This window comes from Protomyctophum parallelum (genome assembly GCF_964188405.1).
Source record: "Protomyctophum parallelum genome assembly, chromosome: 8".
Taxonomy (NCBI): domain Eukaryota; kingdom Metazoa; phylum Chordata; class Actinopteri; order Myctophiformes; family Myctophidae; genus Protomyctophum; species Protomyctophum parallelum.
The window spans coordinates 4,023,790-4,049,030 of NC_139703.1; the positions used below are offsets into that span (position 1 = coordinate 4,023,790).

The 25,241-nt window shown below is 46.6% G+C and overlaps 1 protein-coding gene and 1 long non-coding RNA gene across 2 annotated transcripts in view; one reads left to right on the top strand and one right to left on the bottom strand.

Moving 5' to 3' along the window:
* Nucleotides 1–13,237, bottom strand: part of LOC310862748 (SPRY domain-containing protein 3-like) — a 32,363-nt gene extending 19,126 nt beyond the window's left edge. The window contains exons 1-3 of the mRNA XM_083770817.1: nt 13,141–13,237; nt 6,262–6,401; nt 1,314–1,389 (exon numbers count right to left, since the gene is read on the bottom strand). Coding sequence (XP_083626943.1) covers nt 1,314–1,389; nt 6,262–6,383 — 198 coding nt within the window. The 5' untranslated portion in view covers nt 6,384–6,401; nt 13,141–13,237. The remainder of the gene's footprint in view (nt 1–1,313; nt 1,390–6,261; nt 6,402–13,140) is intronic.
* LOC310862765 overlaps nt 1–25,241 on the top strand; it is a 191,228-nt gene that overhangs the window by 18,157 nt on the left and 147,830 nt on the right. The gene's annotated exons all lie outside the window — the stretch shown is intronic.

Genomic DNA, 25,241 nt, shown 5'->3' on the forward strand with positions numbered 1-25,241 from the left:
TATGTCCCTGATGGTCACCTGTAAATATATGACACACAGAATATGTCCCTGATGGTCACCTGTAAATATAGGACACAGAATATGTCCCTGATGGTCACCTGTAAATATATGTCACACAGAATATGTCCCTGATGGTCACCTGTAAATATAGGACACAGAATATGTCCCTGATGGTCACCTGTAAATATATGACACAGAATATGTCCCTGATGGTCACCTGTAAATATAGGACACAGAATATGTCCCTGATGGTCACCTGTAAATATATGACACAGAATATGTCCCTGATGGTCACCTGTAAATATAGGACACAGAATATGTCCCTGATGGTCACCTGTAAATACATATATGACACAGAATATGTCCCTGATGGTCACCTGTAAATATAGGACACACAGAATATGTCCCTGATGGTCACCTGTAAATATATGACACAGAATATGTCCCTGATGGTCACCTGTAAATATATGACACAGAATATGTCCCTGATGGTCACCTGTAAATATAGGACACAGAATATGTCCCTGATGGTCACCTGTAAATATATGACACAGAATATGTCCCTGATGGTCACCTGTAAATATATGACACAGAATATGTCCCTGATGGTCACCTGTAAATATATGACACAGAATATGTCCCTGATGGTCACCTGTAAATATATGACACAGAATATGTCCCTGATGGTCACCTGTAAATATATGACACACAGAATATGTCCCTGATGGTCACCTGTAAATATATGACACAGAATATGTCCCTGATGGTCACCTGTAAATATATGACACACAGAATATGTCCCTGATGGTCACCTGTAAATATATGACACAGAATATGTCCCTGATGGTCACCTGTAAATATATGACACACAGAATATGTCCCTGATGGTCACCTGTAAATATAGGACACAGAATATGTCCCTGATGGTCACCTGTAAATATATAATGCTACATTATCACTCCTGTAAATATATGACACATGATGCTACATTATCACTCCTGTAAATATATGAGACATGATGCTACATTATCACTCTGATGGGATATATGACATCTATGATTACATTTGAGAGAATCCCACGTATTTCTCCCCATGATGGAGCACACAAATGTGTGCCCCCTGGCCCACAGTACAGTACAGTACAGTACAGTACAGTACAGTACAGTACAGTACAGTACAGTACAGTACAGTACAGTACAGTACAGTACAGTACAGTACAGTACAGTACAGTACAGTACAGTACATGAATGGATTAGAATGATCTAGTCTAGAGTTGAACAGGAAAGGCCATGTTTTAAAACATTTTACTGTACCTCAAAATAGCGGTTTCCTTTTGATAACGCCACGCCAGACACAAAACAGCCCACTTCATCAGAGTTCCCCTGATACCTGCAAAACATATTTAGACATGCAAACAAAATAAATCAGGGTCTCTCAGGGTGGCATAGCGCTATAGAGGGTATGCGTGTGACATCGTACCTGGAAGTTATGCGGGAACGCCAACTGAGTGGCAAAAAACTACTTTCTGGCCTTGCCAGCCCATTCATCCACACAGAAAAGTCCTGTCTGATTGTATTAAACAATGTTAAACTCACCAACATTGCTTGAATTATCCTCTTTCTATCTGCATAGTTTTTGTTTCATAAAAATCCACCATAGAAACGTTATGAGCTACTGTCTGTCAAGAAATCCCCTGCATTTGATCATTTAAATGTATAAATCTAAAAGTGTCAGAGTTTGGAAGTGCTTGTTTTCAATAACACAACATTTTGCTGCCTCCTGCATTATGTGACATTTAGAAACAGGTGGTACGCGGGACGGTTGAGTGATTTCCAACGAGCGCTTCCAAACTCCAACATGTGTTTGGGTGAGCGGTGAGTCTCTTACCACCGCGGCTCAATGACGTCATGTTGTAGTTTTAGTAAAAACAGAGAGATGTGTTTGGGTGAGCGGTGAGTCTCTTATCACCGCGGCTCAATGACGTCATGTTGTAGTTTAACTAAAAACAGAGAGGTGTGTTTGGGTGAGCGGTGAGTCTCTATACCACCGCGGCTCAGTGACGTCATGTTGTAGTTTTAGTAAAAACAGAGAGATGTGTTTGGGTGAGCGGTGAGTCTCTTACCACCGCGGCTCAGTGACGTCATGTTTTAGTTTTAGTAAAAACAGAGAGATGTGTTTGGGTGAGCGGTGAGTCTCTTACCACCGCGGCTCAGTGACGTCATGTTGTAGTTTTAGTAAAAACAGAGAGGTGTGTTGGGGGTGAGCGGTGAGTCTCTTACCACCGCGGCTCAGTGATGTCATGTTGTAGTTTTAGTAAAAACAGAGAGGTGTGTTTGGGGTGAGAGGTGAGTCTCTTACCACCGCGGCTCAGTGACGTCATGTTGTAGTTTTAGTAAAAACAGAGAGGTGTGTTTGGGGTGAGAGGTGAGTCTCTTACCACCGCGGCTCAGTGACGTCATGTTCTAGTTTTAGTAAAAACAGAGGTGTGTTTGGGGTGAGCGGTGAGTCTTTTACCACCGCGGCTCAGTGACGTCATGTTGTAGTTTTAGTAAAAACAGAGAGGTGTGTTTGGGGTGAGCGGTGAGTCTCTTACCACCGCGGCTCAGTGACGTCATGTTGTAGTTTTAGTAAAAACAAGAGAGATGTGTTTGGGTGAGCGGTGAGTCTTGTACCACCGCGGCTCAGTGACGTCATGTTGTAGTTTTAGTAAAAAAAGAGAGATGTGTTTGGGTGAGCAGTGAGTCTCTTACCACCGTGGCTCAGTGACGTCATGTTGTAGTTTTAGTAAAAACAGAGAGAGATGTGTTTGGGTGAGCGGTGAGTCTCTTACCACCGCGGCTCAGTGACGTCATGTTGTAGTTTTAGTAAAAACAGAGAGGTGTGTTTGGGGTGAGCGGTGAGTCTCTTACCACCGCGGCTCAGTGACGTCATGTTGTAGTTTTAGTAAAAACAAGAGAGATGTGTTTGGGTGAGCGGTGAGTCTTTTACCACCGCGGCTCAGTGACGTCATGTTGTAGTTTTAGTAAAAACAGAGAGATGTGTTTGGGGTGAGAAGTGAGTCTCTTACTACCGCGGCTCAGTGACGTCATGTTTTATTTTTAGTAAAAACAGAGAGATGTGTTTGGGGTGAGAAGTGAGTCTCTTACTACCGCGGCTCAGTGACGTCATGTTTTAGTTTTAGTAAAAACAGAGAGATGTGTTTGGGTGAGCGGTGAGTCTCTTACCACCGCGGCTCAGTGATGTCATGTTGTAGTTTTAGTAAAAACAAGAGAGATGTGTTTGGGTGAGCGGTGAGTCTTTTACCACCGCGGCTCAGTGACGTCATGTTGTAGTTTTAGTAAAAACAGAGAGATGTGTTTGGGGTGAGAAGTGAGTCTCTTACTACCGCGGCTCAGTGACGTCATGTTGTAGTTTTAGTAAAAACAGAGAGGTGTGTTTGGGGTGAGCGGTGAGTCTCTTACCACCGCGGCTCAGTGACGTCATGTTGTAGTTTTAGTAAAAACAAGAGAGATGTGTTTGGGTGAGCGGTGAGTCTTTTACCACCGCGGCTCAGTGACGTCATGTTGTAGTTTTAGTAAAAACAGAGAGATGTGTTTGGGGTGAGAAGTGAGTCTCTTACTACCGCGGCTCAGTGACGTCATGTTTTATTTTTAGTAAAAACAGAGAGATGTGTTTGGGGTGAGAAGTGAGTCTCTTACTACCGCGGCTCAGTGACGTCATGTTTTAGTTTTAGTAAAAACAGAGAGATGTGTTTGGGTGAGCGGTGAGTCTCTTACCACCGCGGCTCAGTGATGTCATGTTGTAGTTTTAGTAAAAACAAGAGAGATGTGTTTGGGTGAGCGGTGAGTCTCTTACCACCGCGGCTCAGTGACGTCATGTTGTAGTTTTAGTAAAAACAAGAGAGATGTGTTTGGGTGAGCGGTGAGTCTCGTACCACCGCGGCTCAGTGACGTCATGTTGTAGTTTTAGTAAAAACAGAGAGAGATGTGTTTGGGTGAGCAGTGAGTCTCTTACCACCGTGGCTCAGTGACGTCATGTTGTAGTTTTAGTAAAAACAGAGAGAGATGTGTTTGGGTGAGCGGTGAGTCTCTTACCACCGCGGCTCAGTGACGTCATGTTGTAGTTTTAGTAAAAACAGAGAGGTGTGTTTGGGGTGAGCGGTGAGTCTCTTACCACCGCGGCTCAGTGACGTCATGTTGTGGTTTTAGTAAAAACAGAGAGATGTGTTTGGGGTGAGAGGTGAGTCTCTTACCAGCGCGGCTCAGTGACGTCATGTTTTAGTTTTAGTAAAAACAGAGAGATGTGTTTGGGGTGAGCGGTGAGTCTCTTGACTCGCTTATCACCGCGTTATGTTGTGGTTTTCGGTGGTCACATCTTATCGCCCAAACCTGGAGTTATGAATAGGGCCTTTAAGAAAAGAACAACACCTCAGCATAGTTTCAAGAGACACACACAGTGTCACAGCAGTGTGTATTAATCCATTCCGGGCGGGAACCCCTTTTGGTGTTAGCATTATGCTATGCTTTAGCTATTGAAAAATAGCAGATCTACAAGCTCGTATCGTGCCACCGAGTGGCGCGCTACGAGCTTGTAGGTCTGCTGTTTTTGAAAAATCGAAGAACGACTGACATAGAAACATAGCTTTTTCAGAAAACTGTCAGGATGTAGAAGACATTAATTTTTTGAATCTGATCTCAGGTCAGAATTGGTTAAGACTGGAATGAGCCTAGATGCATATCAATCAATGGTCCTTTGTGCGCGCTGTAGTGGAGGTGTTAAGAGACATGTCTTTAAACCATGTAGACCAGAGGACGATTCTACAAAATGACTTCTTCTAAATCCTGACGGTTTTCTGAAAAACCCATGATTTTCATGTCAAGGACCCCCAAAATTTTAATTGCCCGCCGACCCCCATCTGAAAACATGTCATTCCAGGGACCCCCCCCCCCCCCCAGAAGCAAAGATTTGAGCTAAAAACGTTTGCTCTGAAAGAATATATATATATATTCAAAAGATTTGTGCCACATTTTCAAGATTTTTTTCAAAAATAGCAGACCTATACAAGCCCATAGCACCGGCACTCGGTGCCGCGCTATGGGCTTGCATAGATAGTAGAGCTATGTAGATCTGCTATTTTTCAACAGCTAAAGTATAACATGGCAGGACATCCACTCCACCTTGGAGACCATTCTGTGTTTTGAGATACCTCTGTCTATTTCTTTTCTACTGTTGGGAAATAACGATGATAAATATTTAATCAAGATCCTCTTAGCAGCAAGTAAAAAAGCAATCACACGACGCTGGTGCCAAAACAGGACGAAACCAACGAAAGGATCAATGGATGGACATTATTGAGGAACTGTATGCTATGGAAAAAACTAACATTCATACTTGGACTACAAGAGGATAAATTCTATAAAAAGTGGGAAAAGTGGAATCTCTTCTCTCAGCCTAGCGATATTGCAATTTCATTGAATGTTTTTTGTAATATGAAAAATGCAGCCCTAATCCTGGTCTCTAAACTGCCTCCCCCTGGCCAGCAGGGGCGCCTGATGGGGACTAGGTTGGTCTCCCCTTGTCCCCCATATATGGGGACTAGGTTGGTCTCCCCTTGTCCCCCATATATGGGGACTAGGTTGGTCTCCCCATGTCCCCCATATATGGGGACTAGGTTGGTCTCCCCATGTCCCCCATATATGGGGACTAGGTTGGTCTCCCCTTGTCCCCCATATATGGGGACTAGGTTGGTCTCCCCTTGTCCCCCATATATGGGGACTAGGTTGGTCTCCCCTTGTCCCCCATATATGGGGACTAGGTTGGTCTCCCCTTGTCCCCCATATATGGGGACTAGGTTGGTCTCCCCATGTCCCCCATATATGGGGACTAGGTTGGTCTCCCCATGTCCCCCATATATGGGGACTAGGTTGGTGGAGGGTGTGTAGAGCCCAGGATCACATTAGATGATTGACACAGGGGTGAAAAATGGGTTACAAAATCGTGGGATAAAAAATATATTAAAAAAAAAGAAAAATGCAGCCCTTTTACTTTTTGTCTTTTTCTTTTATTTTTCTTTCCATATAGTCTTGTTTGTTGTTTTTCTTGTCTGTTCTTCCTTCAATAAAAAGTAAGTGAAAGAAAAAAACACCATCATCATCATCATCCAATCAGAGCTCATACCTCAGTAAGATCCCCGTCCTTCATCATCCAATCAGAGCTCATACCTCAGTAAGCCCCCGTCCTTCATCCAATCAGAGCTCATACCTCAGTAGGTCCCCGTCCTTCATGACGCGTCTCAACCTCTCCCTGAACCTCACGGCTCGAACCTCGCGCAGATCTCTGATCCGCCGCCGCCAGTTCAGATAGTGACGATTGATGTCATCCATGTTGTTGTGATGATGTCACTATAGAGGGGAGAGAGTGATGTCATTCTTGTTGCCATCATCATAACATTTACAGTCTGGTTATGAATGGAGAGGAAAAAGAAGATTCTAATCCATTTCTAATAGTCATCGTGGCCTTTGACTGTCTTAAACCAAGCATTATGTTATACTTTAGCTATTGACAAATAGCTAAGATCTACAAGCTCGTAGCGCGGCACTCTGTCTGCTATTTTAGAAAAATCGTGAAAATGTGGCGCAAATCTTTGATGTATTCTCTTTCAGAGCTCAAGCTAAAGCATAACATGCTGCTTAAAACACCAAAAAGGGTTCCCCGCCCAAAGTGGTTAAACTTGCCCATCGGTCAAGTACTAGACGAAATGAAAGCCTGGGTATCGAGGTAGCCGCAATTTGCAACTCTAGATTTTTTTAATAATGGGATGAATCTAGAGTTCTGAGGAAACTGTTGCGCCTTTCTTCGTCCTTTTTTTCTCTCTTCAAACTTAACTACGGTAGCGGTGGTCTCAAAAATATAAGGAAAACTTTGACTGGAAAAGACTCGCTCACCGTATAGAAAAAGAAGTAAAACTCCTTAGACTGAGACTTAGAAAAATATATTTTCTTTTATTTTATCATGCTGTGCTCATGGTGCTCTGTGCTCATGGTGCAATTAAAAAGCAAACGTTTCGGTCCTCAGACCTTCGTCAGTGCTATGGTTTTTCACAGACAAAGAACATACTTTTAAACAACTCAAACAATACAGCTCAGGTGCTGAGAATTACTAATTGACATCACCTGATTGTGGGCGTGGACATTACAAAAAGGATATACAAAATCAGTTATATAGGAAACAAGAATATTACATACATCACATGTTGACAGACTTATATAATCACTTTTTGAATATAACTTTTTACTTTATAGGTAGCACTGGAGGGAGAGATCTTCATTTAAGCCACCTGGATTGACAGACTTTAAATAAAAAATCCATCTAGATTCAGTTTGGAGGAGTTTAGTGTCTAAATCACCCCCTCTTCTAGATTTCTTAATTTGATCAATAACTGTGTAAGACAGATCTGCTGTGGAGTGACCGGCTTCCATGAAGTGTCTGGCGACAGGAGATTTGATGTCCTTGCGTCTGATGGCACTCATGTGTTCTATGATGCGTGTGCGGACTGCCCTAGATGTTTTGCCTACGTACTGTAGATTACATTTACATGTGATCATGTAGACTACATTAAAGGAACTACAATTCACAAATTGTCTGATAGTGTATTGTTTGTTAGTAACTGCACTAGTAAATGTGTTCGTTTTCTTGGAGTTTTTACAGGCCACGCAATGTAGACAAGGGTAGAAGCCGGTGACTCCATCCAACCGCCCCGTGTGTTGCTGGGGGGGTATGTAGCAGTCTGCTTTCACCATATAGTCTCGGATGCTTTGAGATCTATAATGAGAGAAAAGAGGAGGGTCAGTAAATACTTTAGCACCTTCAGGGTCAGCTGACAAAACATGCCAGTGTTTCTCTATGATGCTACGTATATCGTTGCTCAAAGGATTATAAGTGGTGATGCAGGCACATGAATGTTTCTTTTTGGTCTTTGCAACCTGGTTAGGATTATTCAATTTAGTTAAAGCAGAGTCGAGCCATTTTTTGGGGTACCCTCTATCAACAAAGTTTCTGTACATGATGTCTCTCTCTTTTTGAAAATCTGACTGACTTTTACAGATTCGTTTCAGTCTAAGGAATTGAGAATATGGTAAACCTTTCTTCAAAGCAGGGGGGTGTGCACTGGTGGCATGTAAAAGACTATTCTTGTCTGTGGGTTTGGTGTACAGAGTGGTGGACAATTTACCATCCTGAAAAAGTACACGGGTGTCTAGAAATGGAATTTCATGTTTGCTGAATTCCAGTGTTGGGGAGTATTAAGCTACATGTAGCTGAGCTACGTAGCTGAGCTACATTTTGCTGTAGCTTGTGGTATTTTAGCTACATTCATATTTGTGTACCTCGTCAAGTAGCTCAGCTACCTTTTGGGTCATTTTTTGTAGCTTAGCTACTCAAGTTACAAGCTACAATTTTGGGCAATAACATGAAAGAAATATATTAATTTTGACCATTGGTTGCTGTGTTAATTCTTGTACTAGAACCCCCTTTGAAAAATCAAGGACTGTTCCTTTTTCTGATTGCTTTGAGGGCATATCAGCACTTGACAGCTGCCTCTAATTGGCCTCTGATTGGCCCTGGTATCACAGGGTGGGAGGGGTCTCCCAGGGGGGAGCAGGGGTCTCCTAGAGGGGAGGAGGGGTCTCCCAGAGGGGAGCAGGGGGAGGAGGGGTCTCCCAGAGGGGAGCAGGGGGAGGAGGGGTCTCCCAGGGGGGGAGCAGGGGTCTCCTAGAGGGGAGGAGGGGTCTCCCAGAGGGGAGCAGGGGGAGGAGGGGTCTCCCAGAGGGGAGCAGGGTGGGGGGGTCTCCCAGAGGGGAGCAGGGGGAGGAGGGGTCTCCCAGAGGGGAGCAGGGGGAGGAGGGGTCTCCCAGGGGGGAGCAGGGGTCTCCTAGAGGGGAGGAGGGGTCTCCCAGAGGGGAGCAGGGGGAGGGTGGGGGGGGTCTCCCAGAGGGGAGCAGGGGGAGGAGGGGTCTCCCAGAGGGGGAGCAGGGTGGGGGGGTCTCCCAGAGGGGAGCAGGGGGAGGAGGGGTCTCCCAGAGGGGAGCAGGGGTCTCCTAGAGGGGAGGAGGGGTCTCCCAGAGGGGAGCAGGGGTCTCCTAGAGGGGAGGAGGGGTCTCCCAGAGGGGAGCAGGGGGAGGAGGGGTCTCCCAGAGGGGAGCAGGGGGAGGAGGGGTCTCCCAGAGGGGAGCAGGGTGGGGGGGTCTCCCAGAGGGGAGCAGGGGGAGGAGGGGTCTCCCAGAGGGGAGCAGGGTGGGGGGGGTCTCCCAGAGGGGAGCAGGTGGGGGGGTCTCCCAGAGGGGAGCAGGGTGAGGAGGGGTCTCCCAGAGGGGAGCAGGGTGGGGGGGTCTCCCAGAGGGGAGCAGGGGGAGGAGGGGTCTCCCAGAGGGGAGCAGGGTGGGGGGGTCTCCCAGAGGGGAGCAGGGGGGAGGAGGGGTCTCCCAGAGGGGAGCAGGGTGGGGGGGTCTCCCAGAGGGGAGCAGGGTGGGGGGGTCTCCCAGAGGGGAGCAGGGGGAGGAGGGGTCTCCCCGAGGGGAGCAGGGTGGGAGGGGTCTCCCAGAGGGGAGGAGGGGTCTCCCAGAGGGGAGGGGTCTCCCAGAGGGGAGGAGGGGTCTCCCGCATGTACATTCTCAATTTAACACTGAAAAATAAAAAGTAGCTGAGCTACTTTGAGCTACTTTTTCCATGTAGCTGTAGCTTTACAAGCTACATCTCTCCAGGGGTAGCTATGTAGCTTGATCAAGCTACTGCCATGGTGAGCTACTTGTAGCTTTACAAGCTACGCTTTCAAAGTAACTTGCCCAACACTGCTGAATTCCATGTTGAATTTGATGGTAGGTGCCAGATTGTTCAGATAAGACACAAAATCATGAAGCTCTTCCTCAGTACCTTGCCAGATAAGGATAATGTCATCAATGTATCTCTTAAATAACAACATATTGTGGGCAAAAGGATTGTTGTGCCACACTGAATTGTGTTCAAGGAAGCCCAAGGCAATGCCTGCATAATCTGGACTGAATACTGAGCCCATAGGTGCCCCCTGCAGTTGGAGATGATGACTTTTTCAGGATGGTAAATTGTCCACCACTCTGTACACCAAACCCACAGACAAGAATAGTCTTTTACATGCCACCAGTGCACACCCCCCTGCTTTGAAGAAAGGTTTACCATATTCTCAATTCCTTAGACTGAAACGAATCTGTAAAAGTCAGTCAGATTTTCAAAAAGAGAGAGACATCATGTACAGAAACTTTGTTGATAGAGGGTACCCCAAAAAATGGCTCGACTCTGCTTTAACTAAATTGAATAATCCTAACCAGGCTGCAAAGACCAAAAAGAAACATTCATGTGCCTGCATCACCACTTATAATCCTTTGAGCAACGATATACGTAGCATCATAGAGAAACACTGGCATGTTTTGTCAGCTGACCCTGAAGGTGCTAAAGTATTTACTGACCCTCCTCTTTTCTCTCATTATAGATCTCAAAGCATCCGAGACTATATGGTGAAAGCAGACTGCTACATACCCCCCCAGCAACACACGGGGCGGTTGGATGGAGTCACCGGCTTCTACCCTTGTCTACATTGCGTGGCCTGTAAAAACTCCAAGAAAACGAACACATTTACTAGTGCAGTTACTAACAAACAATACACTATCAGACAATTTGTGAATTGTAGTTCCTTTAATGTAGTCTACATGATCACATGTAAATGTAATCTACAGTACGTAGGCAAAACATCTAGGGCAGTCCGCACACGCATCATAGAACACATGAGTGCCATCAGACGCAAGGACATCAAATCTCCTGTCGCCAGACACTTCATGGAAGCCGGTCACTCCACAGCAGATCTGTCTTACACAGTTATTGATCAAATTAAGAAATCTAGAAGAGGGGGTGATTTAGACACTAAACTCCTCCAAACTGAATCTAGATGGATTTTTTATTTAAAGTCTGTCAATCCAGGTGGCTTAAATGAAGATCTCTCCCTCCAGTGCTACCTATAAAGTAAAAAGTTATATTCAAAAAGTGATTATATAAGTCTGTCAACATGTGATGTATGTAATATTCTTGTTTCCTATATAACTGATTTTGTATATCCTTTTTGTAATGTCCACGCCCACAATCAGGTGATGTCAATTAGTAATTCTCAGCACCTGAGCTGTATTGTTTGAGTTGTTTAAAAGTATGTTCTTTGTCTGTGAAAAACCATAGCACTGACGAAGGTCTGAGGACCGAAACGTTTGCTTTTTAATTGCACCATGAGCACAGAGCACCATGAGCACAGCATGATAAAATAAAAGAAAATATATTTTTCTAAGTCTCAGTCTAAGGAGTTTTACTTCTTTTTCTATACGGTGAGCGAGTCTTTTCCAGTCAAAGTTTTCCATGAATCTAGAGTTGCAATACCCTCCATTGACTCCTCACTCATCTTTTTTGGTTTGCGATCTGCTTGTCTTTAAACGACGTTAAACTCACCAACATTGCAGCTGTAGTCCAAGCTTGAATTATCCTCTTTCAATCTGCCGAGCTTGTTTTTCATAAAAATCCACCGTAGAAATGTTATGAGCTACTTTCTGTCAAGACATCCTCTGCAAGTGATTCTTTTTCTAAGTGCTGGAGTTTGGAAGCACTCGTTTTTGTTAATGGGTCGCACTGCTGCCTCCTGAATTATGTGCAAATTCGAAACAGGTGGAACGCAGGGCTGTTCAGTAACATACGATGAGTGCTTCCAAACTCCAGCACTTTTATGAAAAACAAGCTCGGCAGATTGAAAGAGGATAATTCAAGCTTGGACTACAGCTGCAATGTTGGTGAGTTTAACGTTGTTTAAGACAAGCAGATCGCAAACCAAAAAAGATGAGTGGGGAGTCAATGGAGGGTGTTGCAACTCTAGATTCATACCATTATAAAAAAAAAATCTAGAGTTGCAAATTGCGGCTCGAGGCAGGTCAAGTACAGGTCAGAGTTAACTTGACCACAGGTCAAGTACAGGTCAGAGACAGTATTGCCCACTTGCTCAAAAAGTAAATTGTCAATTATAAGATTATAGGTAAAATAATGTAATTGGTGTTTGATTTAAACACAAAAAACCTGGGGCTGTGCTATAAAAAAAATCATACCTCAATGTGTATGCCAGACATATCTCTGAATGTCATAGGGTTCACACAGTTCAACGCGATCTACCAGTAGATCACAAAGGCTTTGCAGGTAGACCACATGACATGGCCCAAAATATATATATCATCAAAAGAAACTACTTGAATTAAGGTGACTGATTGATTAAAAGAGCCTTTCGGCTCAAACACACAATACAAATACAAAGTCATATACAAATAACTACGAATTCCATTTTCCTCTCTCTATATTTCCCATCCCAAGTGTGTTTGTATAGTAGCCGCCAATGCTGCTGTTTTCAGCGATGGGATAATATTGTTTTGGGTGAGTAGATCTTTGTTGAGCTGGTCATTGTGAAAGTAGCTCTCTCAAGTAAAAAAGGTGTAGGCACCGCTGAATTCTATGTGTTTCAGTGTAGCGACAGAACAGTGAAAACAGCATATTCTGGTAAACAGTGCTCTGATTTCAATAAGCATCAACTGAACTTGTCATTCTAACAAATGTAAACTTATGTTGAGACCCACGCGACACTGACTGCATCATGGGCTATAAAATATAGTTATATGTATAAGACACTGACTGGGATGATAAGAGTTATGTTATATTTAAGGTAAAAGCCAGCTGTTTGTCGGCGAGCGACGCCGTCGTGGAGGCATTACAGCGTCTACTAAAAACACGTGTTTGTTTGTTTGTTGCCTAAATAATAATAATAATATGGTCCCAAAAGGTTTCACAACATCATCTATAAGAACAGCCACCCGGTCAGAATTATAGACTTTACACATTAAATAAACACACACACATTATAAGTGAGTTCACTAAACTATGAATATTATTATTATTAATATTAACGTCTTAATGTCGTTTCATCACAAACAGCTTGGAAAAGGACCGCAGACTGAGGCAGCAGGAAAGAATTAGTGTTAAATTATGACATGATAAATATAAACATGACTTAAAAGCTTCATATTATGATGATTCTACCTTTATACTTCTAAAACTCCGACGTGACGAAAACACACACACACACACACACACACTTTAGTTTTCGTTGCCGAAAACTTGTATCGAGTTGGAGCTCTGCTACTTTGTGTCATAAGCTTTGTGTCCACTGAGACTCACTCCGTCCCATAGTGGGGGAGTCCGTCCCGAAAGCAGCAGATCTACAAGCCCACAGCGCGCCGCTGCCGCGAAGCGCTGTGGGCTTGTAGATCTGCTGCTTTCTCTACCCCCACCGGGCCGGCTCGAACGACACCGTCCAATGAACGGAGCGTAAACCAAACAGCATGGAGTTGGAAGTCCCGCCTACCTCCCGACCGGGCGACCCAATCAGAGCAAATGATAAAAGAAAATTAGTACTGCAAATAGTCCTATAGCTATAGGTCTATATATTTATAATTTTTATATATATATTTTTTATTCAGGGCTTTAAAAAACTATAATATAGTAAAAAACTATAATATAGTTTTTTACTCAGTTTTTTTTAATAACTGGATCTAAGTAATTTTTTTATATTATTAAAAAATTACTTAGATCCAGTTATAAAAAAAATAACGGTGGAGTGGTGGTGGTGTCGATTGATTGATTGATTGATTGATTGATTGATTGATTGCAAATTGTACTAACAGTTTGTAGAATGCGTGCGTGCGTGCTTGTGCTCGTGCGTGCGTGCGTGCATGCATGTTCGTGCGACATGTGGGCACCTAGGAAGAGTTGGGCACCTGAAGTTTTAGGTCTTCTTCATCTTCAACCGCTTATCCGTAGTCGGGTCGCGGGGGCAACAGCTCCACCAGAGTGCTCCAGACTTCCCTCTCCAGAGCAACATTAGTGACTTCCTCCTGGGGGATCCCGAGACGTTCCAAGGCCAGTGAGTCCATGTGTTTCCTCCAACTGCGCCTTGTTCTGCCCCCGGGGTCTCCTCCCAGTGGAGATATAATCCATCTGGTCCTTGGTCTGCCCCGGGGCCTCCTCCTAGTGGAGATATAATCCATCTGGTCCTTGGTCTGCCCCGGGGTCTCCTCCCAGTGGAGATATAATCCATCTGGTCCTTGGTCTGCCCCGGGGTCTCCTCCCAGTGGAGATATAATCCATCTGGTCCTTGGTCTGCCCCGGGGTCTCCTCCCAGTGGAGATATAATCCATCTGGTCCTTGGTCTGCCCCGGGGTCTCCTCCCAGTGGAGATATAATCCATCTGGTCCTTGGTCTGCCCCGGGGTCTCCTCCCAGTGGAGATATAATCCATCTGGTCCTTGGTCTGCCCTGGGGTCTCCTCCCAGTGGAGATATAATCCATCTGGTCCTTGGTCTGCCCCGGGGTCTCCTCCCAGTGGAGATATAATCCATATAATCCGACGGTGGCGCGCTCACACCGACCGACTCATTGGAGGCAGTGTGGGTTTTCGTGTGTCATGAACTTGTGACCGTAACTGCCCTTATTTCGTTTTTGGACTATAATATGTATTTCTGTCATTTATATGTATTTGCTCATGTATAATTCCTGACTGTTTCTCGTTGGTTTTGGTTTTCTGTTACTCTGTTGTTGCCTTAGTTTTGTGTATCTTATTTTGTAGTAATGTTCCTATAGTGTTTCCTGTGTTACGGCTCACTCCTCCTCACCTTCACATGCAAGCACGGCTTAGCCACTCCCCCCTCACTGACTACTCCATGGCTCTACTCAGCACACCTGCTCTCCTGCACCAATCCTCTGCACCTGTCTTCCATTCTACAATCAAGCACTGCCTCTACAAGAACCCAGTCTGCCCTTCATTCCACGCCAGAGCTTCACATGTCTACATGTATGGTAAAGTACAGCTCAAGCCTTTATGTGTTGTTAAACTGAGTTATAGTGCTAGTTATTGTTTTAGCCTTACATAGCTATTGCCCAGCCGTGCAGCTTTACACGGTTGCAGCTCCTGCCTTTGTTGTTTACCTGAAGACTGACGCCTCCTCTCCTTCTCCTCCTCAGTGTTTGGAATCCCATGCTGAGCTAGGCCAACCTGGAGAGCCACTGATCCACTACTACCCCACTCCCTTCCATACAAACCTTTGTGAATAAACCTGAACTAAACCTGAACAACGCCTCCTCTCTTGCTGTGCACTTGGGTCACACTTACTAAATATAACAGTAAGCTCTGGCCATCGGGACCCAGCCAGCATGGAGAAGACATTTCAGGCCCAGGGACAAGTTTTGAATGAACACTCTCGCCTATTAACGGAGGCTTCCAATGCTGTCATAAGTATTAAAGAGGATCTCCAAGGGGTTACTGCTCGTCAACAGTCCCAGGCCAACCAACAGCAAGCCCAGGTGGACCAGCTCTCTGCCGTGGTCCAGAATCTGGCTGACCAGGTTGCTGCACTCAGTGCTCGACTCCTTCCACCCACGGCTCCCCCCGTGCCTGCTTCTGCCCAATCTGGGCCTGCTCCAGACCCGGCCGTCGTGCCAGCCACTCGAGAGCCCCATCTGGTGGCACCGGCTATCTATGACGGGTCTTTCGCCCACTGCCGTGAATTCCTCATGCAGTGTGAGTATGTCTTTGCACTTCAACCGAGCATGTATTCCACTGCCGCCGCCCGCATAGCCTACATAGCAAATCTCACCACCGGTCAGGCTCGCCGGTGGGTTATGGCTAGTCGTGAGGGCTCGGCACATTACATGCATGACTATGCTGCATTTTCTGATGAGTTCAGAACTGTGTTCGATCATGATGTCCATGGGCAGGATGCAGACTCAGTCCTTTCCACCCTCCAGCAGGGTTCTAGCTCTGTGGCGCAGTATGCCACAGAGTTTCGTATCCTTGCAGCTCGTTGCCAGTGGAACGAGCCTGCTTTGTTCAGTGCTTTCCGGCGGGGCTTGGCTGAGCCCGTGAAGGATGCCTTGTCTGGGAGAGAGAAGCCCTGCACGTTGAACCAACTCATCTCCCTCTCTATTTCCCTTGATGAGCGTCACCGGGAACGCAAACGTGAGAAGGCTCACCAGTCTCGCCCTGCTGCTGGGCCGTCTTCCTCGCCTTCATCCAGCCTTAGCCGGCCTGCTCTCCTTCCCGATCTCGCTACATCTGCCGGTGAGGAGCCTATGCAGTTGGGCCGAGCCCGCTTAACCTCTGCTGAACGTGACCACCGAAGATTACGGGGACTCTGCATGTATTGTGCAGGTTCAGCACACTCTGTGGACTCTTGCCCCATCCTGCATTCCAGAGCCTCCTCAGGCCGACTGCCAAAAGACAGGGCTCACCCGCTCGGGGGTTCCGAGTGAGCCGCTTGTCCGACCCCCTGTCCCGCTCCAGCAAGTCCAGGTTCATTGTCACTCTTGCCTGGTCAGGGCACACACTCACCGTTCCTGCCCTGATAGACTCTGGTGCTGATGAGAGCTTCGTGGACCAACGTTACGCCCAGGAGGTAGGACTCCCCATTCTGCCTCTGGAGAAGTCCCTCTCTGCATTCGCGTTGGATGGCCACCCCATGGGTCCTGTCACACACCAATGCGAGGCTTTCACCCTCACTGTCTCAGGAAATCACGTAGAGAGCATCCGCCCCTACGTCATCGACTCTCCTGACACACCTTTCATCCTAGGCAGACCTTGGCTGGAGCTCCACAATCCTCACGTCTGTTGGAGTTCGGGCCGCATTCTCAGCTGGAGCATTCCCTGCCACGCCCGCTGCCTTCGGTCTGCCCAGACGCCTTCTCTGCCTGAACGACCCAGTCTTGCCCCTCCTGATCTTTCCAAGGTCCCTCCTGAGTACCACGACCTGGGTGAGGCATTCAGTAAGGAGCGAGCATGCACTCTTCCTCCTCACCGACCCTACGACTGTGCCATCGAGCTCCGTCCTGACGCTCCGCTTCCAGCCAGTCGCCTCTACAACCTCTCACTACCTGAGAAGGCAGCTATGGACAGTTACATTAATGGCTGTCTGGCTGAGGGTCTTATACGTCCATCCACATCCCCGGTGGCAGCAGGCTTTTTCTTCGTCAAGAAGAAGGGTGGGGATCTGAGGCCGTGCATAGACTACAGGCAGCTCAACAACATCACCATCAAGAACAAATATCCTCTCCCCCTCATGAGCTCCAACTTTGAACCCCTTGTCGGTGCTACCATCTTCACCAAGTTGGATCTCAGGAACGCATACCACCTTGTGCGTATCCGTAAAGGGGATGAATGGAAGACCGCTTTCAAGACACCCCGTGGACACTACGAATACCTGGTCATGCCCTTCGGTCTCACAAATGCCCCCTCAGTCTTTCAGGCTCTCATGAACGACATGCTCCGGGACATGCTAGAGGTATTCGTGGTCCTTTACCTTGATGACATCCTGGTATTCTCCCGGGGCATTGAGGAGCATATCCAGCATGTCCGTATGGTCATCCAGCGTCTCTTGGAGAATCGGCTGTACATTAAGGCTGAGAAATGTGTCTTTCACTCGCCTTCTGTGGAGTTCCTTGGACTCATTGTGGAGGATGGCTGTATCCGTCCCGACCCCCACAAGGTCCAAGCCGTCGTCGACTGGCCGCAACCCACAACCCGCAGACAGCTCCAAGGTTTCCTGGGGTTTGCTAATTTCTACCGCCGTTTCATTCGGAACTACAGCCGCATAGCTGCCCCCCTTACTCGACTCACCTCCACTCTGCGTCCTTACGTCTGGACGTCTGCTGCCGGTGCCGCTTTTGCTGCCCTCAAGGAGCACTTCACCACAGCCCCTGTCCTTCTCCATCCAGACCCCTCCAGGCCATTCATAGTGGAGGTAGATGCTTCTGACATCGGTCTAGGGGCTGTCTTATCCCAGCGGTCTGTAAGGGACCAGAAGCTACACCCCTGTGCCTTTCTCTCCCGTCGTTTTGACCCAGCCGAGGAGAACTACGATGTTGGGAATAGGGAGCTGCTAGCTGTGGTGGCAGCCTTTGAGGAGTGGCGCCACTGGCTGGAGGGTGCTGAAGAGCCCACGGTGGTCTGGTCCGACCATAAGAACCTGACCTTCATCCGGGAGGCCAAGCGTCTCAACTCTCGCCAGGCACGGTGGGCACAGTTCCTGGATAGGTTCAGCTACACCATCACCTACAGACCTGGCTCCAGTAACACCAAGGCTGATTCCTTGTCCCGACAACATGCCCCGGAGAAATCCTCAGCCGAGCCTGAACCCATTGTTCCGGCTGCTTGTATCGTAGGAGCGGTCACCATGAACATTGAGGCTGAGGTCAAACAGGCCCAACAAGCTGAGCCGGGCCCAGACGATGGTCCTCGTCACCGGCTCTTCGTGCCTGATTCGGTGCGTTCTCGAGTGCTGCAGTGGGGCCATTCCAGTCAGTTTGCTTGCCACCCCGGGTATCAGCGCACCCTCTCCTTCCTGAGCCGGAGATTTTGGTGGCCGTCCATGAGGACTGATGTCCGGGAGTTTGTCGCTGCCTGCGCCACCTGTTCCCGTGCCAAGGCGTCACACCAGCCACCGGCTGGCCTTCTTCGCCCACTCCCTGTGCCCACCCGCCCTTGGTCTCACATTGTCTTGGACTTTGTGACCGGTTTTCCCCCTTCCCATGGGAACACCATCATCCTCACTGTGGTGGACCGGTTTTCCAAGGCGGTGCACCTAGTGGCGCTCCCTAAGCTCCCATCCTCTGCGGAGACAGCTGCACTCCTCACCCAGCATGTCTACCGTCTTCATGGGCTTCCCAGTGACATTGTCTCTGACAGGGGCCCGCAGTTCACGTCCCAGGTCTGGCGGGCCTTCTGTAAGGAGATTGGCGCCACCGTTAGCCTCTCCTCGGGATACCACCCACAGTCCAACGGTCAGGCTGAGCGGACCAACCAGAGCTTGGAGTCGGCCCTCCGCTGTGTCTCTGCTCTCCACCCCACCTCCTGGAGCAAGGATCTACCCTGGGTGGAATACTCACTCAATGCCCTTACCTGTGCCGCCACTGGCAGGTCCCCTTTCGAAGCCTCTCTGGGTTACCAACCCCCGTTGTTCTCTCTCCAGGAGTCGGAGGCCTCTGTCCCCTCTGTCCAGGCCCACTTCCGTCGGTGTCGGCGCGTGTGGAAGAAAGTCCGCGCCGCCCTGCTTCGCTCCAACGAGCGTTCCTGCCGTGGGGCCAACCGTCGCCGCATTCCTGCTCCGGTGTACCAGGCTGGGCAACGTGTGTACCTCTCCTCTGCCGATCTACCGCTTCAGGTGCCTTCCAAGAAGTTGGCTCCCCGGTTTGTCGGTCCCTTCGAGATTGACCACGTCCTGAGTCCGGCGGCTGTGCGTCTCAAGCTCCCGGCCTCCCTGCGTGTACATCCCGTGTTTCACGTGTCCAAGATCAAGCCTGTGTCCTCGAGCCCGCTCATGCCCTCTGCCCCTGCTCCTCCGCCGCCTCAGATGGTCGACGGGCATCCCCAGTGGACGGTTCGGCGGCTGCTGAAGGTTCGGCGCAGAGGTCGAGGTTTCCAGTTTCTGGCCGACTGGGAGGGTTACGGCCCCGAGGAACGCAGTTGGATCTCCAGAAAGCTCATCATGGATCCCTCTCTCCTTCGGGACTTCTACAGGGCCAACCCCGACGCCCCCGGGAGGTCGCCAGGAGGCGCCCCTCGGAGGGGGGGTACTGTTACGGCTCACTCCTCCTCACCTTCACATGCAAGCACGGCTTAGCCACTCCCCCCTCACTGACTACTCCATGGCTCTACTCAGCACACCTGCTCTCCTGCACCAATCCTCTGCACCTGTCTTCCATTCTACAATCAAGCACTGCCTCTACAAGAACCCAGTCTGCCCTTCATTCCACGCCAGAGCTTCACATGTCTACATGTATGGTAAAGTACAGCTCAAGCCTTTATGTGTTGTTAAACTGAGTTATAGTGCTAGTTATTGTTTTAGCCTTACATAGCTATTGCCCAGCCGTGCAGCTTTACACGGTTGCAGCTCCTGCCTTTGTTGTTTACCTGAAGACTGACGCCTCCTCTCCTTCTCCTCCTCAGTGTTTGGAATCCCATGCTGAGCTAGGCCAACCTGGAGAGCCACTGATCCACTACTACCCCACTCCCTTCCATACAAACCTTTGTGAATAAACCTGAACTAAACCTGAACAACGCCTCCTCTCTTGCTGTGCACTTGGGTCACACTTACTAAATATAACATCCTGTCTTCCTAGTTACTGTTAGTTACCTTGTCTATCCTACCTTGTTATTTGTCAGTGTTTCCACCTGTGTCCTTTTAGTCCCCGTTAGCCTATCCTGTGTTTGATTGTATTTTGAGTTCACCTGTGTCCCGTTACCTGAACGGGAACCCATTTTGGTGTTATAGCATCATGTTATGCTTTAGCTATTGAAAAATAGCAGATCTACAAGCTCATAGCGCGCCACCGAGTGGCGCGCTACGAGCTTGTATTTCTGCTATTTTTGAAAAATCAAAGAAAGACTGACATTTTTAGAATCTGATCTCAGGTTAGAATGGGTTAATCAGACCAGTGTGTGTCCAGTGGAAACCTCGTATGGATCTGATCTCAGGTCAGAATGGGTTAATCAGACCAGTGTGTGTCCAGTGGAAACCTCGTATGAATCTGATCTCAGGTCAGAATGGGTTAAGCCCTTTGTTTGCAGTGTGTCCTCGTTGGTCCATAGACCTCTGTCTAGTGAGTGTATATATGTTTTGCTGTGCCTTTGTTTTACCCTATCTTGGTTTATAGTGAAATAAACACTTTGAAGATATAGTCTGCTTTGCATCCTGTTGCCTGCTTTTGGGTCCACCCGTAATGCATTCCTGACACCGTGTCTTGCCCAATTAGGACGTACACCTCCACATGTAGGACAGGAGGAGGAGGAGGAGGAGCCGGGATTCGAACCGCCGACCCACAGGGATCATTGGACGACCCGCTCTACCTCCTGAGCCACAGACGCCCTACGACGTGCTGCCCTGCAGCTACGGACGCTGATTCACTCAGATGTACAAACAATTACTAGAGTGTGTGTGTGTGTGTGTGTGTGTGTGACTGTGTGTGTGTGTATGTGTGTGTGTGTGTGTGTGTGTGTGTGTGTATGTGTGTGTGTGTGCATGAAGTTGGGGGTGTGCTTGACGAACTGGAAATGAGAGTAACATTCTCCATCATCACCCCCCCCCCCCCCCCCCCTCCCTTTAGATTTCTCTCTTTAAAAGCCGATGTCACTTTTGGTCGCTGCCATTATTATTAACTCTTATACGTGATTTAACTTCCCTGCTGACGCAGAGAGAAGATCGGGAACACACAGGACAGAGAATTTGATCTGAAACAAACTATAGATTTTTTTTGTTTTCTTAAAAACAGCCCAACAAGAATATTTCCTTTTATTTTAATTTTAAACAGTATTATTATATTTCTTTAACATCTCAGTTTTTTCTTTTCTTTTTTTTTCTCTTTTTCTTAATTATATCAAGTGGACTTTTTGTTCACGTTTTAAATGGATATATGTTGAAGAGAAACGGCCAAGGAACTTCATCTTAAACAGTCATTTTGTTTTATATTATCTTCCGTTGTACTGTATCCATGTGGACTTATCTATTTTATTAATATTAATTAGTAGATACATTTAGTTTAGTTCTAACGTCATGCCTGCTGTCGGCCTCAGCAACATGATCATCCTCCTAGCCTTCATGATGTTAGTTCAGCTGACCCCTCTGTCCAGACCATCTCCTCTGACCGCATCCACAGGTGAGCTACAGAATTGATTTCAAGATTTTATTGATTACTTTTGAAGCTCTATAGTCTACAATACATGGTCCAGCTCCCATTTATTTAAGAGATTTGCTGCAACCCCATAACCCTGTGTGCTCCCTTAGGTCATCGGAGAGGGCCCTCCTAGTTCCCCCTGCAACGTGTCTGGTCACTCGGGGTGACCGGGGCCTTTGAGGCTCGGGCAACCTTTGCTCTGGAACTCCCTGCCCTTAATTGGCTCTTAGATTAGCCGAATCATTGCCTTCTTTTAAAACGCTTTTAAAAACACCTCTGTATGCCAAGTGTTTTTCCTAAATATAGTTTTTAATTGTTTTATTGACCTGTTATTTTCTTCATGCTTTATTCTTCTCTGATGTCTTGATGTTTTGTTGTTTTGATGTTTTTATGATTACTGTTTTATAACCTGTCTGTAAAGCACTTTGTAACTATATGTTTGGAAAGGCGCTATATGAATACAATTCATTCATTCATTCATTCACAGGGGGGGTTACCCTCCTCCACTGTCCCACCTGTATGGAGGGACCAGGGGACTGTCCCACCTGTATGGAGGGACCAGGGGACTGTCCCACCTGTATGGAGGGACCAGGGGGACCACCATCACCTCATCAGGGGGACCAACGGGGGTCAGAGGAGCCCCCCACCACCACCAGACACCACCACCACCACCCAGGGTCCTCCTCCTCCTCCCCGTGCGGGGTCTACACTGCGCGCTGTGCCCCCGGCCTGCGCTGCACGCCCCCGGGCCAGGACCCCAGGCCCCTGAGGGCCCTGCTGGACGGCAGGGGGGTCTGCAGACCCCTGAGGACCCCCGGAGGGCCCACTCAGAGGGTCCACACCGCAGGTAAGGATCCACTGGTTTCCCCCCCCTCCTCTTGTGTATCTGTAAAGTTACTTGAAGATAATGTTATTAGTTGCGCGTTTGTGGTTTATTTCCTATAGTTCCTATTGTTAATTAAAAACCACTGTTTTTCCCCCCCTAATCTAATATTCACTCTGTGTCTCGCTATGGGATAGGGGTGTTAAAATGTTTCAAAGATATTTCCAAAATCCCTGATTGCTTAATTCTCTCACGAAATCTAACATTTAGACTGCAGGGTCAAATCGTCACAATTTCATCCGGGATTAGGATTTGAATAAAGGAAAGGACCGCTCACAGTCGAGCACTATTGATTGATTGATAAATGTATTAACAGTTTGTAGAATTACAGTACATTTCAAGCACAAACTCAATACAGAGACTGTTAACTGTGAGTGGACGACCCAATTAAGCATTACACTTGTTTACAACAGGGTCCACATTGTTCAATTCATCAAAACATTTAGAGACATACAAATAGACACTTCTATGCAGTTAAAGAACAGAACAGGAATTCATCATATAGGAAGCAAAAAGGGAAAAGATACATATACAGTGAGGGGAAAAGACACATATCTCATTGTTAAAAGGTAGAGTAAAGTTGATGGCTAAAAGTAAACGTTTTAGAGGAGGAGGCACACCGCCACTTGAGTGGTTCAAGAGTTTTTATTTAAATAAGAGTCGTAGCAACGTTTCGGCCTTTCGGCCTTCTTCAGGCATAGTTGGAGAATAGGCTGACATTCATTAAATACACAACCGTAGGTTTATAGACGACCAATCAAATTGTATATAGTAATCATTCATCAGGTAGCAGCTGTCATGTGACTTAACCCATTTTAGACGGGAACCCATTTTGGTGTTAGCATCATGTTGTGCTTTAGCTATTGAAAAATCGAAGACACTTTTAGAATCTGATCTCAGGTCGGAATGGGTTAATAATGAAACTGTCAGGATGTAATAGACATTTTTAGAATCTGATCTCAGGTCAGAATGGGTTAAGGCGCAGTATACTTCTGTAGAACATTCCTAGTATATTATTGAAAGGCAACAATATTACAGCAATACAGGGAATAATATCACCAATATTACAACAATACAGGGAATAATATCACCAATATTACAGCAATACAGGGAATAATATCACCAATATTACAACAATACAGGGAATAATATCACCAATATTACAGCAATACAGGGAATAATATCAACGTGCATTCATGGACTGGAGAGGGCAGTTGTTTTACAGACGGGTAAAAGGGCAGTTGTTTTACAGACGGGTAAAAGGGCAGTTGTTTTACAGACGGGTAAAAGGGCAGTCGTTTTACAGACGGGTAAAAGGGCAGTTGTTTTACAGACGGGTAAAAGGGCAGTTGTTTTACAGACGGGTAAAAGGGCAGTTGTTTTACAGACGGGTAAAAGGGCAGTTGTTTTACAGACGGGTAAAAGGGCAGTCGTTTTACAGACGGGTAAAAGGGCAGTTGTTTTACAGACGGGTAAAAGGGCAGTTGTTTTACAGACGGGTAAAAGGGCAGTTGTTTTACAGACGGGTAAAAGGGCAGTTGTTTTACAGACGGGTAAAAGGGCAGTTGTTTTACAGACGGGTAAAAGGGCAGGGTGCCTGCAGGTGCCCCCTTTTGATTGATTGATTGATTGATTGAAATATTTATTAACAGTTTGCAGAATTACAGTACATTTCAAGCACAAGCTCAACACAAAGACTGTTCTTTAACTACATAGAAGTGTCTATTTGTACGTCTCTAAATGTTTTGATGAATTGAACAATGTGGACCCTCTTGTAAACAAGTGTAATTCTTTATTGAGTCATTGTATTGAGTTTGTGCTTGAAATGTACTGTAATTCTGAAAACTGTTAATACTTATTTCAATAAATCAATCAATGTAATGTTAGTGGACCACCCAAAAAAGCATTACACTTGTTTACAAGAGGGTCCACCGTGTTCAATTCATCAAAACATTTAGAGACGTACAAATAGACAATAGAAGTGTGTGTGTGTGTGTGTGTGTGTGTGTGTGTGTGTGTGTGTGTGTGTGTGTGTGTGTGTGCCTGCCTCAACTCTATTACATTCAGTAGTAATTGGACTGTCTGTTCAGTAATATGGGTCTCTCTCTGGCTCTTTAGTTTTCAAGTGGGGTTGTCAATAAGATCCACTCAGGAGAGATCATTTTATCAGCTTTATTTTATATTTCTGTTCCACTTCCAATTGGGTGTGTTTATATCATTATTTTATATTACTGTTTCACTTCCAATTGGGTGTGTTTATATCATTATTATATATTACTATTAATTGGTTCTGTTCATCACTCGTGTTTATCCTGCAATGGTGTATGAGTTCTCTCTCGCTCCTGATTGGATAAAATTGGCATCCCAACCTGAAACTTACTAAAGTCTCACCATAATAGACATGGAGACACACAAAACAAAAAGAAAACTGATATTTTAGCAAAAGAATATCACTTTTTACCACCTTCAACTCAGAGGAGTGTAGAAATGTAACGGTGTATAATAGCGCCCTCCGGTGGGTTAAGTTGAGGAAGGCAAGC